The sequence below is a fragment of the Clupea harengus genome, chromosome 17 (assembly GCF_900700415.2).
Source record: "Clupea harengus chromosome 17, Ch_v2.0.2, whole genome shotgun sequence".
Lineage (NCBI taxonomy): Eukaryota > Metazoa > Chordata > Actinopteri > Clupeiformes > Clupeidae > Clupea > Clupea harengus.
The window spans coordinates 9006176-9020845 of NC_045168.1; the positions used below are offsets into that span (position 1 = coordinate 9006176).

A 14670-nucleotide genomic window follows, 5' to 3' on the forward strand; every position below is an offset into this window, starting at 1 on the left:
GTAACTTCTGCTACACTACCAAAAAAGACTAAACTGGTTTGTTTGTTTTCCCTCTTTTTTTTGTTTTTTATATCTATTTTCTAATGTTCATTCAACAGCCAACAGATATCTAACCACTGTCTGCACCTGCTTGCCCGGTGGGATGTGCAGACAGAAAGTGACCCAATTGGTTAACAATGCCTAACAGTAAACATGTTTTTGTGACCCTCTTTGAAACCCTGCATCTGGCTGTTTTCCTATCCCTCCTCCGTTTTGACCTCACTGGCACAGTGGCGTGAAGGGTTTACAATGTGACAAGCTAGCATGTGACTGTTCTGACCCCACTGCCTGCTCTGCGTGTCAATGACCCCCACTGTGTCCTCACAACAAAGGTGTAGGTTCAACAGACAACACCCACCAGAGTGCTACTTTCCTGTCTCTCGAACAGGTGACCGTGGACTTCCTTCCTTGATTAAATTATAGGGCAGACCATTGAAAATACATAAATAAGCACAAGCCATAGTTGATTTCAAGACATACTTCAAAACTTCCACTGAAAGTAGAGGTTCTAAAAAAGTTTCCAAGTAGGCTAATTACTTACCCTGATGATATGTCTACTATAAATACTGGAGGTGGGACTATTGAGTTGAGCTCTACACAAACTGTTAAGATTGGTATGACGAGAAAGTACTAATGGTTAGAGCCTGGTTATCCCACTCTGGACACTTATTTCAAGTGCCCTTTTACTTTTGTTTTAAAAGTTTCATAAGTGCCACCGCAGCAACAACAAAGTTGCGTTGATCCTGCGCGAGCACACACAGCAGTGAAGACTTGTGAACGTGGACGTGTGGGAGGTGGTGTGTGTCGCGTCATATCGCCCGCCGCTTTGTCATTGGCTAGCTCAACTCACCAGACACCAGCGCGCTTGTTTTCTGCAGAGGAAGCACGCCCGTGAGATGAGCTTTGTGCTAAGGAATGAAACAGCCAACAGCTTTTTTTCCTTTCGTAACGCATCAAAACGATGATGTGACCGAACAGACCGATGACAGATTCTTAGCGCAAACGGTGGTCACAGCTGAAAACATTTTCAGGTGCTGTAGTGCAAGCCACAGTCGCGTCTGAATCGCTGCAGACAGTGAGGACGCAGTTGTCTGGCGATCAAGGTAGGTAACGTTAACATTAGCGAAGATGGTGCTCTCGGCCTAATCCTCCACAAGGACCATGAAGGATTATCAGTGTCAAAAACCTCGTAACATTAACGTTAGCTGTTTGCTGTGTAATTGGCTAACTACCTAACATGATAATTTTGCTAGCCGAGGAAATGAAATGATGGTATTCATTTGAAATCTTATGTTATAACAAATGCCTGCTGTTTGTTTTCCCTCTGAAGTGCCAAATGCCAAGACTTGAAGGACACTGTTGGAGTTGCTCCTGTTCATCACGGATGAAAGCTAAAGATCTGTCGAGTGCCAGTTGGGTTTCATCTAAAGCAGAAGAAATGATGTCCATCATAACCTCAGTAATGCGGCATGCATATGGGTCACTTCACAGCATCCGGTCCGCTAACTTAATACGGCGGGGGCTCGTGCTGTTCACCATCGGAGTGTTTCTCGCATTGGTGCTAAATTTGCTACAAATACAAAGAAATGTCACGTTGTTCCCTGAGGAAGTGATAGCAACTTTGTTCTCGTCTGCCTGGTGGATTCCACCCAGTTGTGGAACAGCAGCAGGTAAGGCAAATGCTGTTTTTCAAACTCGTTTTAAGTTAATGACCAATTATTTTGTGTGAGGTTATTGAGTATTATTGTCAACCTATAAGTGTCGGGCTCAGACAAAGGATGTTTGTCGTTAGTGAAAAAGGGAAGGTAGGAGGGAGTAACGTTGACGTTAGGCGATGCCTTTTGCGGAGTCAGGCGGCCATAGTTAACGCTAGCTATCAGGCAAACTTCCGCACACTTTGTTCCATCATTAGCTCGCTAATCAGCTATCTGGAATAATTCGTGTGTGGTCCGTTTGTTGTTGCCCAGTGCATTATGTAATGAGTCTCAAAGTCCACTAAAAAGGGGTGTCTTGTTTTGTTTCACTGGATAGTAGCTAGCTAGTTCTAGCGTCAATTTTATACGCTGCCCTGGAAACAGCCTGGCATGCAGGGTCATTTTGGGTGTGTTCATCTCTCATTGGCTTCTGTAGAACGGGTGAGATGCGAAAGAGGCACGTTATTGGCTCTCGCGTCGAACATGCCACTTGCCGAAAAAGAGAAACACGGAAGTTGTGTGCTTTGGAAATAAATAAATAAATAAATATGCTGTTCTCCCTTCCCCCCGCATTCCTCAGAGCGATAGCGTCATGTGCGAGCCACAGTTCGCTTTGTCTATGAAACGAAAGTAGAAAAGGAATGCATAACTTCAGGCCAACACTACTGAAAAATTAAACAAACTTCCTCGATGAATTCATCTGCATTAACATGTTATACAAGTGTTTTATTACAGAACTTAGGCTGAAGGTTAATTGTATAGCAGGCTCTTTTATTTTGTTTAACAGAATAATTGGCCCTACTTGGAAATGTGTGCTACTATTAGAATTCTTCATAGATCATTAGTAGCTTGCATAAATAAGGTGAAAAATGTCTTAGCACTTAAACTGAAAAGGTGAAGTCAATTATAGATCCATAGAATCGTTTTGTACTTAATGACATGTCAATATTATTAACTAATGAATGTTGTGTGCATTTTTTTCATGTATGCATTTTCTTTTTGTACTCCAGCTGTGGTTGGCCTGCTCTACCCCTGTTTGGACAGCCATCTTGGGGAGCCACACAAGTTTAAGAGGGAGTGGGCCAGTGTGATGCGCTGCATCGCTGTGTTTGTGGGAATCAACCATGCCAGTGCTGTATCCTTTCTCTAACTGTCCCTTGTAGATCCTCAAGCAGAAAACAGATCACATTTTGTTGAACTGTCACATACATTATACACATTCCTTTCTATATAGCAATGGTATCACTTTTTATGAAGGTTTCATTAGGCAGTTTTAGGTTGATTTGACCTAACATTAGTCTTAAGTTCTAGCCTAAATCACGATTTTCAGTATTGCTAAACTTGCAGTAATGTAATTAAATTAGAATGTAACGCTTTGTCACCGATTGGAACTCCTTACAGCCATGATCTTTTAATTAACATTGCTTATTGCATGGCTAAGTATGAACAAGTTATGGACCAAAGTGGTTTATAAGTGAGGGGCCTTTCACTGCCAGGTGCAGCTTTCTAGCCTTTAAAGTGTCATCTGTCTTGCAGATTTTCAGTAGTCAAGGCACAACTGCAAAATATGGCAAGGGCTCCAGCACATATCTGAGGCGGTCAAATTATTTGACATCCCAAAGTGACACATATCCAAAAACATGCATTCACATCAAGCCGCCAGTCAACTAGTAGATCATAAATATCTACTTATGCTCTCCATGTCTACATTTTTATCGAGGTGTCATCAGTGTCTATTGCATCCCATTTCCCTTAACCCATCCTTCAGAAACTGGACTTTGCTAATAACGTGCAGCTCTCCCTGACCCTTGCAGCGCTGTCGCTGGGCCTGTGGTGGACGTTTGACCGCTCCAGGAGTGGCTTTGGCCTTGGCCTCACCACAGCCCTGCTGGCCACGCTCATCACGCAGCTACTGGTCTACAACGGTGTCTATCAGTGAGTGTCCACATGGCATCAGCCCTCATCAACAAGACGTGTGTTGTTGCTAATGATGGTGACGCTTGTGTGTGTGGGTTGGAAAGGAAGGCTGTGCTAGTTCAGGCAAATATTTATTTTATTTGAGTATGTAAATCCAGAGTAAACATCACAAAAATCCTGTCCACACCACAGCAACAAAAGTAAATACTATGATGTTTTTTTTCTGCATTAGGCTGGAATAAGGGTCCATGGTAGAACAGTTTAATACTGTTAGCGGTGTCTGCTTAAATTAGTATAGAGTGACGACAGTAGGAGCCCAGCTTCATTTTGTCCCTTTTGGCTAGACTCCTTAAAGGGCTGCCTAGGCACAAGAGAACCTGAAAATGAATGCGCTTGTTTTCCCTGTTGGGAGTCCCAGATGTGTGTGAGCAGAGTAGAGTTGGGGATGATAGGGGGGAGGGGAGGGAGAGAGAATGAAAAGAGAGAGAGAGAGAGAGAGAATGAGAATACCAATTACCAGCTTCCAACCTGTCACACATTGGCCTGCTCAAGAACATCCTGGGGTGCAGCAGGATCCCGGAGCTTGGATAAGCCAGCACATAAAGAGCAGAACTGAAAAGATCTCTCTCTCTCTCTCTCTCTCTCTCTCTCTCTCTCTCTCTCTCTCTCTGTGTGGAAGGAGGGAGGTGAAAAAATCAAGAGAATAATGAGAGCGTATGAGAGATGAGGGGGAAATCCTTGTATTGCCAGCATTAATCTTTAATGCTTCCTCCTGCTATTGATCTGTCTTTTTAGATCAGTTCATGTTTTTTTTTTTGTTTTTTTTCTCTGTTCCCCTATCCCTCGCTCAGCCCCAGTGTTTTTTTCCCTCCACTGAAAGAAATAGAAGAGAGGTTTTATAATGACGTGGACATGTCTTACTTAATATCATGTTTTTTCCCCTGCCCTTGCTCTCTCTCAGGTACACTTCTCCAGACTTCTTGTACGTTCGCTCGTGGCTGCCTTGTATATTCTTCTCCGGGGGCGTGACTGTGGGAAACATTGGTCGGCAGCTGGCTATGGTGAGGCCTGCTTCTCTCATACTCTCATTACCAGCATAGGAAGCCTTTCACACTTAGCTGTGGCTCATTAGGGACTCTCAGTTGATTCAGATGGAGATGTGACGCTTTAATAGCTGAGAAAGTGTGTGCTTCAGCGACCGTCTCAGTGACTAATTTAACACTGCAAACAGGAAGACAATACATTAGCACTTTTTTTTGGTTAAATTGATTTCTTTGGTCTTCACAAACTAATTTTAGCATGGAAAGTGTAGTCTTCTTCCGACAGAGACGTTCTTTTTTTTTTTACACAAAACTGAATAAGGGGGAAGAAACTTCAAACGGGGGGGGTGCCTGTCACACTCTCCCCATCCCCCCCCCCCCCCTTTTTTTTTGGACGGCTTAAATTGTGTGTAATTATTTCCAAGCTGAATTCTCAAGGAGGCGATATCACAAAAATTAGTTCATTGTTAATTCTCACGGAACCCAGAGCCCCCCTCATATCTTAGCCAAGAGAGAGAAAAAAAGCACAAGTAAACAAACAGAAAAACAACTTAATCTGAGCGTGAGTCATGTCTCGCCTTTCGTCTCCCGTGGAATCTAGGTCCTGTGCTGCCCCTGTTCACAGCTCCAATAAGGGAGCATGAAAGCAGATTACGCGTGTTGTTTTTCATGCTAATATTCCCAGACCTAGCCAACGGCTGCTTTGTTTACCATTCATGCCATCATTGCCCCCGCGTCTGTTGTGCAGTTTATCACTGGCACAGGCCACTGCTCCCTGACCAAGGGGGACGATACTTGTGGGTTTTTCCCCTCCCTCCGTCCAACTTGTTGTGGCTCTGAAATCCCTTTGAATGCTGCACTGAGCAAAGCTCCCCTCAGCTGGCCAATGGATAGCTACTGTTCCTGGCGGTTAGTTCTTGGGGGTCAGGTTCATATAGTAGGGAGTCAGTTGTGGAAGTGACCAGAACCTATCCAATAATTCCTTTTTGAGAAATTAAAGGGTATTTTCCATATGCCTACTTGGTTTCAAGTCACCAAAGGCAACTTGTGACTCCCTGGTTACCCAGCCTTCAGGTACATTCGAAAGAATGCTTTTAGGATTTAACTGGGTTGCTGGTGATCTGCTTGCAAAGGAGGAACTACAGGGTGTATGAAGACCTTGCTTACTTCTGTTGAGGACATATAAACAATTACTTATTTTATTCATTACTTATTTGAGTGAGGAAATGGTGATTATACTTTTCCCCTGCATTGGCAGAACTGATACCAATTCCAAATTTCAATCCTACCGTATGCTGTTAGGGAACAGGATTCAACCAACCAGCGTTCTGTTACCCCTTTTGAGAGAGGAGAAGGGCAGACATTCCCTTTAGGTTGTCGCTTGATATCGTATTTAACTGTCTGACTTAAGTCAGCTGCGCTTTTTATAACTGTCCATACACATACTGTATATAGGAGGCAAAGGCACCCAGCAGTCTGCTATGTGAAGGCGAAGAAAGATTGCTCAGCAGGTTCTGGAGTCGTCTGTGGGTTTATGCTGATGTCTTAAGATGAGCTCGTCTTATAGTGGTGTTCTCTTTTTGGCCTTGCAGGGAGCCCCAGAGAAACCTCATAACGACTAGGCAGCAAGACCAACTTTAAAGGTCAAAGGGCGCAGAGAAACGGGCTGAGGGGGGGGGCGCCAACCTGGGGGAATCCGGTCGCCCACCCTCCCAACACCTCGAAATGTCGGGACTGTTCCAGAGCCCGAGTGGGATGCACTTCAATCCTCGGAGAGACCCCTCATCTCGTTTGTACTCCTGATTTTAATTTTTTTTTCCTTCTTCTTCTTCATTGTTGTTCAGAGAAAAGTATGAAAAGGAAAAAGAGAAAGACAGACATTGACTGAGGAGGGTAGCACACAGAACTGACCCACAGTGCCATGCCCTGCCCTGCACCTCCGTGTGGCCAAAATGATCCCCTGTGACCTCCCCACAACCACCATCTTCATTGTTCCCCGCCTCCCTAACACGCAAGCATGCACACACACTCAACTCGTAGCTGTCATATCTCTGGTAAGGGGGCTGGACGCTAAGGGGGCTGGACGCTGGTTGCTCATGGCTGGAGACTCTGTGGGTCCCACTTTGCTGTGAGAGATTAAAAACGTCAGGATGTTAGACAAAAAAAAAGGCAGTTAGGTTGACTGGTTCTTAAAAGTACGCGGAAACAAGGGTGGTGGTGCTACAGTTGGAGTTGTGTGTGTTTTTTCTTTTGTTACTGTTTTACTTTCCTGCTGGATGCTAAAATGAAAGGGAAACATTTCAGGGCTGTGAAAGAAAATGTCTGATTTTTGAGTGGTTTAGTTGTGTGTGTGTTTTCCTTGAAAGAAACACAGACGTAAAAGGCAAAAGTACAGCTTGAACCAGAAGTATTTCCAAACTGAAGTTTATTCGTGCCAATGTGAAGGAACACAGAAGGCGGGGCGTGGGGGCTATGTGTTGGGGACAGCCTTCACTAGGTCTGCCACTGCAGGTGACCCAGCAATGGCACAAGACAGCTATATGCCGGTGCAAATTCCCCTCCTCCTCCTTTGCACCTAAAGGAAAGGTGCCAAAGTTAATCTGCTCTCTCTCCTGTCCGCTGGGGGGGGGAAATCAGTTTTACTCGCACAAAATTGTTCATTACGTCCAGACTAGCAATCAATGAACATTTGAAAACACACTTTGTCGTAATTTGAAGAACCTACGGGCATTTTTTTTTTCAGCAGCCTCGACGATTTGCAATCTGTGATTGCCTTGTATGATAGAATTGAGTGCTTTTGTTACTATTCCATTGTTATTATTTCTCTCTTTCTTTTGTACTTAATTTGTTGTTGTTTTTTTGCTCACACATGTAATCACTTTTCCATTTAATCAGAAAGGTATTACTGTGCTACAGGCCTAGTTTTTAGTAGGGGGTTTGGGGTCTAAACAAATGAAGTGCAATCCAATGTATGAGCCTGGTATTCGTTTTCTATTTATTATTTTTGATGTTAAAAACACAGTGAGACTCATATGCAGTGTGGAAAACAACAAAGCAATAATAGTAGTGATGTAGTGTGTGGTTAATCTGAAGGTGTAAAACAAAACAACAAGAGATTACTTGCCTTTTAAGAGTCACAAATAAAGATTTTATTATTCTTCATGTATACCAATGACCATCCTCACTGTCAAAAAGAAAACTATAGTGTATCAGGTTGTACTTTAGATTCATTAGTGGAGTTGGGGAACACATCTTAACGGTATTTCTGGCCACATAAATCATTTAAGTGTGCTGTGTTTTGAAAGGGCTGGAGGGAACATGTTAAAAGTGTTTAAAAAATGTAAAGAGGAAAATAAGTGGTTCGAGATTCATGTGTTACTCTATTTAACTGTTTGAATCTCTGTTCAGGAGTTGTAAAGGGCAGGTAGAATGAAAGCTTTATTTTGAGGTGGTGACACACCTGGTGTTTTTAAGCGTTAAGTGTTAGTGTGTGTGAGTGTGTGTGTGCCTGGGACATTTCAGTTTGAGCATTATTTCTACTATCTTGGACTTCAAGTGAAAAAAGTATATAAATATAAAAAATAAAAAAGTAATACATTTAAAAATGGTGTCCGTTTCTTGTCGGCCTTCAGCGTGGTCGTACGCTATATATTCATACACAAAGATGAATACATACACAAATATGAGTTACACACTCCTCTTTCTGTGTTTTCACAAGGGAGAAAAAATGTATGTTTCCTCTCCAGAGGTAGTCAAAACCTTAGAAGCATTTTGTTTACTTGTACATTGACCTAAAGCTGGTGTGGCATGTTTACGTCCAACTATACAGACTGGTTGGACAGTTACAAACTGTTTAAGTTGGCTGTCTGCTGATCCAGATACCTTCACACCAATGTTCTACTGTACAGATCAATACAGACACAAAACAGACACGTTAGGTAGCCTAATACATTCGTCAAGGCGTACTAAAAAAAAAACTCTCTTTCCAACTCACTCTTACAGTAATGTCTTAGAAGTGTAAGCAATGTACCACGAGTGACAATGGAGTTGGTAAAGGATACCCCCACTGCTGTAATTCGGATAACGTGGAATACCTCAACGACGTCTTCACTCAACAACAGGGTTCACGAGCATAGACACATGTCTATGTTCACGAGCGTTGACAGGGAAGTTATGACCAACGGACGTTTCTGGAACCCTCCGAAAGTTTTTAACATAATGTCATATCATAACCAACCAGGGACGTTCCTGGAACGTCCCGAATGTCCCCCGAAAGTTTTTAACATAATGTCATATCATAACCAACCAGGGACGTTCCTGGAACGTCCCGAATGTCCCCCGAAAGTTTTTAACATAATGTCATATCATAACCAACCAGGGACGTTCCTGGAAGGTCCCCTGAACGTTTAAAATTAAATGTCTATAACTGACTCAATTGTGACATTTTAAGGCCCCGTCACACCATGACGTTCTGGTCAACGTTATATGATGTTAGAGGAAATGTTGGTAATCGTCCATGGTCGCTGGTATTGCGCCAGAAGAGCTTTGTGTGAAAGCTGGTGAACGCTGTAATCGTCGGTAATCGTCGGTGATCGGAGGAGAACGCTGGTCCAAAAAAAAAGTTTTGAACATGCACAAAAGTTCTCATGGAGATCAGCGTTCATCAACGTTTAATTTAAACGCTGGAGAACTTTCGTGGAACGTTTTTATTAACTTTGCACGCGTTTGGCTATCGTAGTCAGTCGTTGGGTAGGGTAGACTGAGTACCTACAGTTGATGCACCCGAAATAACTTATGTGCGCAGCAATCCTGAGACGTGATTTTTAGTTTGGACATGCCTACTAACGTCCTCTTTGATCGAGGGAAATTTGAGCACCTAACCCATCTCTCGTAGGAAGATATTGGCGAAAGTTTTTTCACCAAGGGAAGATCTTACATACAATTAATATGTTATTAACCATACGTGATCAACAAACGCAACTTACATCATTGCAAACGTCATTCTGTGCACTATACATCTACATATCCAATGCTATCATGTCATGCAAGGTCATTGCATAATCTAGCGAAAAGCGGAGTGGAGGGTATTTGCTTGCTTGAGCCAGCATGAAGTAGATGTACTGAACTTGAACATAGCTGAGCACTGTTATAGCTGGTGCTGTTCCATGGCAGATGGATATGATATGAAGACTCTTGTGACATGGACAATGTGTGTGGATGTGTTGATGTTTTCTAATAATAAACATTGAGAAACACAAATTCAGTGTCAAATTTAAATCATTTATTTTAATAACATAAAACCCCAGGAATAACGCCCGTTATTTCGTAAATCACAGTAATAATAACAGTAAATCTTCGTCCGAAGACATTGCTAGTGAAAGAGGCTTTGTATTCTTCTTACTTTCAGCAGCGCTAGTAGCAGAAGCCCCCCTCACACCTTTTCGTGAAGGCATGATGTTCACTGTTCAGATCAACTGAATCCACTATGATTTTCCAGCGTTTTATACCCGTTTGACCATAAAACCCACACGCCGCAAAACGCTTTTCTGTCATTATTCACACGTTAATTACACCTTTAACACGCTCTTCCAATGTTGACTTATCGTTTGTCGCGCTGGAGTGACACGTCAGCACACGTTTGTCGCGGACCAGTGACACGTCACTTGGTCGGTGTTACACACTCCTCATGCGTCAGTCCCACGCTAGTCATGTGTCAGTCCTACGCTATTCTTTTGTTAGTAACACGCCAGATGTGTCCACATCGCCCTAGAACGCTCGAAATTGAACGATTAGAAAGTTCACAGAACGTTGACCAGAACGTCATGGTGTGACGGGGCCTTTAGGAACTTTAATAACGTCCAAACAACGTCCTAAGGACGTCCTAAGGATAACGTCACGGTATAACCTATAGGGGACCAAATAGGAACGTCACCGAACGTCGCCAGGACGTCCTTTGTTAGCTGGGCCCCTGATCGATTTTCTTTCGGGGTTTTTTTCCATTCGTTCTCAGCTGCCTAAAATAGTTCCAGACTGAGTTTTCGGCGTCACGCGTTGCCAGGCAACCAGTCTGCAGCCAAGTTGAGAGAAAGAGGATGTTAGCGCACATTATTTTGTACACTCAATTGACTTCTTCGTCACATGTTAATTTGTCATTCCCTTACTCCATTTGCTCCCTTTACTCACTTGATAACTGTTAAATTAAACGTTATGGTATCGCTGCCTGCAAAACTCTATAGATAGCCATCTCTTCATGGCTGTGGTTGTGCCACTCATGGAATGCACATTGTCCAATTAATACATTGTTCGACCGGACCTACCTGTTGTAGGCTACAATAAATAATATTCTGCAGTAAGTAAACAACTGGTGAAACCTGACGAATAATGATCAGTCACATTTAAAAAGCAATGAGGTTTAGAAGTTACTGCAAGCTGAGCTAAACGATCTTTAAAGCTTTAAACCACATCTTTCGTCATAGGATTCGAGTCAAGTCAAGCTCGTCCGAGCTGTCTGGTGTACGGCAGATTTTGAAGGCCAGCTCTGCTTGGGCCACATTCACGTCTCCCATTGGCTAACCGGGGCAGTGAGGGGCGGGATGGCATTTGTACACATTTGGACCATTTCTCAGTCTGCTCCTTTGTCTCCCTCTATCTGTGGAAATCCAGCCGTCAGATCAACCCACATTCCCAAAACAGACACGTTATTGATCCCCAGAGGAATTCAACTCTCACAAAAAAAATGCATCAGATGGCAACGTCATGATATAAAGAAAAAGCTATTGTTTCCCTTATCAACTCACACACTATCAGGATTATCCCATTTTTTGACAGCTTCGGTGTGCCTCAAGCAAAGATCTTTGAATCACCTTATTTGTTTCCTAAGTAGGCTACGGCTCCTACTTGAGCAACCCTCAAGTAAGTCATATGCAGAATGTCCAACATGACATCGTTGTTAGTTGAAATGTTGATTCAGTAAGTCAGAATGTGATTAAGTATTGTCTCTGTGCTGGGAAACGGCATAGGCAATACCAGGAAATCTGGCAAGTTTATTCAAATAGCACTAGTCATACACATTTGTAATTCAAAGAGCTTTAGAAAGAAAACAGGCAGATTAAATGAAGGTGAGGTTTACAGAAAACAGTTAATGGAACATTAAAAGATTAAAAAGGTAAGAGTGCATAAGATCAGCGGTGCACAAAGGGGGGGGGGGGGAGTGTATTAAAATCAGTGTATCAAAAGCATTGGAGAACAGTTAGGTTTTGTGTCTAGGTTTGAAGCTGGCTACAGTTGTAGTACGTTTAATATCATCGGGAAGCTGAGCAGCATAGCAGCTAAAAGCCGCTTCATGTTCTGTGTTCATGGTTCTGACAGTAGTTACCAACAGATCTGTCTGATCTTTAGGTCAAGGAAGCAAAAATGAAAGGGCTGAAATAGAGAAAGGCAACAATTGCATACATCACATTCAGGCATTATAGTTGCCAACAAAAATGAAAGAGAACATTTTAACCCATTTAATCTCAGCATGACAGTATTTTAGTGTCTTAATATTATTTTGGTACAACTTCTTGTCATGGTTTAATGTAAATGATTGAGCTGATGTTATTTCATGGTGACAATTCATATCTCTGCTATGGGCCAAAAACCCTATAGTAACCTACCCTACCTGACCTTATCTGAACTAAGCCTAGTGAAACATGTGTACACTCACATGCTAAAATTCAACACACATCAGCCATTACCTTCACACACATCTTTACACACATGAAAGCCTCTACACTCGAGCACACAGACACATACAAAGACACAAACACAAGTGAGCATCCACACAGACTCGCACCCAAATCCCCTTCTCGACAGCCATCTGGAGAGGAAAGTGCTATTTATACCTGCTGCAGCAGGGGATTGACAGTTAACCTTTCGCTCTGAAAGGATGTCTAGGATCGCAGCCAATTTTTTTCCTCCTGTCTGGACTCAGCACAGTCTCAGGGCACTGGCTGCTGCTGACAGACCAGAGATTATCTCACAAGTCAATACCCCACTCTCCAGATCCTCCTCCTCCTCTCCTCTCTCACTTCTGGGCTGAATAATTGACTCAGAGCCTCAGCAGACTTCCATTAGATCCCCTTTTCTGTCCAAAAAACAGGACTTTGGCTCCTCCCTCCGTCTCTCAGTCAGGGATATCCATTTCCAAGTGTACAAGTGGCCATCTTGGTTCAGACTGGCAAGAACTGGGCCAGGCGCCACCATTTTGGCTCATTCAGACTTTTATCTCACCAGGAAGTGGAGAGGGTTTGGTTCAAGCTCTCCTGGCACAGTGCCTGCCGACTGTGTTTGATGGGAGGCCCAGAGAGACAGACGGGGGGATAGGTTTACGAGAAAACATTAGTCAGAAACACCCCTTAATGCCCTCCCACCAGTCTAAACCTGGCATACACACAGACACAGGGCCTCTGTAACCAAATACACAAGGCTCCTATGGCGTCTCTTCTTACAGTTTTCTAAACTTATTAGAGTGTACCAGGAAAGAAATTGTATATGTGAATTTGTAAGATAACCAGTGGAATACATGATCATATTGAATTGTCTTTCTCTGTGTACCTAGTTTATTGTTGTCTTAGGTAAGATTACTGTGGAAAGATAGCAGTGTGTGTGTGTGGACAAAACATGAATGTATTATATGCTGACCTTTCAGTATGTATTTGAAATTTGACAGTGATTTTTTTGGAATTAATGCTGATTGCAGTGGTCTTGCAGGCCTTGCATTTCGGGGGTAGACAGTATGAATATGTGGGGAGGTAAGGGGTCGTTTCTGTTATGGGCCATTCCCACATCTGGGGCTTTCTGTTTGGAATCAGGGAGGCTTGGTAGCTGCTGCACAGGCAAATAGGTGAGTCTATCTCTGCCCATGTCTGTTACAAGTTTTGTATTGCCCGTGTTGCCATTGTGCTTGCACTAAGGGGGTTCAGGCTCTGAGCTCTGTAAAGCGCCTAGAGACAATTGTATTGTTATGGCGCTATATAAATAAAATTGAATTGAATTGAATTGAAATGAATTGAATTGTTACTCACTTTCAATCCATTCCCAGTGCTTCCATCTAATATCATACTGGAACCTCACATTGTTCATTAAAATGTGAAAGGTGTTAATGAAAGTTTATTACTTCATGCTGTTAACCTGCATTGTGGAATTCATTGTGGGGAGGAGGCAGAGAGAGAGAGAGAGAGAGAGAGAGAGAGAGAGAGAGGGTAAGTGTCCTTATTCAGATGTTACATTTTGACATGACATTCTATGTCAGCAGCACCTCCAACACTGACCTCAAACTACTGCAACAAAGAGAACAAAAAGGCTTTGCTCACACTGCCACTAGGTGGCACCCTCTCTCCTCCTGGCTCCTCCGGTTTGACAGGTCAGTTGAGGACCCCTGGTGGTCTGAGTGAACCAACACCCGCTGACAGACAGCGTGAAAAGGCCAGCCGTCAAACATGGACCGGAGCACTTCTTCCCATGCAGGCCTTTGTCTGCCGTCTGACGCCCTTCCTCTCTCCATCGCTACATGTGTGTTCACACCAAGAGGCAACATGTCTGCAGGAAACATGGGTACCAATAAAAGAGTCTGCATGGGAGCACGTTGTCTCCACGGCAACGTAGGAGAGGTATGCAGAGCAGTAGCCCGAGGAGGATAGAGGAGGGGCGTCATCTTTGTGGGTTCACCTATGGCAGGTGAAGGTGACAGGATATTTGCAGAAGACAGTCAGGAAGATCCGTGTAAAACTACCATTCTTACGAGCTGTATTACTATGTTAGGTTTTTTAGGGCCAAAACAAGAGAGGGAGGCATCTCTCTGTCCATGAGGGAATATTTCCATGTGTTTTTATGGAAATGAGGCCCAAATAAATCTACTGGTTAACAAGCGTTGAGAATTTAAATTGCTCTTTGGCCCTTGTTGCGGGCCACCCATGGCTTCTCTAATGGAATATGATTCA

General features: G+C 43.3%; 1 protein-coding gene across 1 annotated transcript; it reads left to right on the forward strand.

The window, feature by feature from the left end:
• The first annotated feature begins 765 nt into the window (after nt 1-765).
• Nucleotides 766-8295, forward strand: insig1 (insulin induced gene 1). Its single transcript, XM_012815201.3, has 6 exons — nt 766-1142; nt 1370-1709; nt 2744-2868; nt 3502-3668; nt 4612-4711; nt 6283-8295. The coding sequence occupies exons 2-6, from the start codon at nt 1376-1378 to the stop codon at nt 6310-6312; spliced, it is 756 nt and encodes a 251-aa protein (XP_012670655.1). The 5' UTR covers nt 766-1142; nt 1370-1375; the 3' UTR covers nt 6313-8295.
• The last annotated feature ends 6375 nt before the right edge of the window (nt 8296-14670 follow it).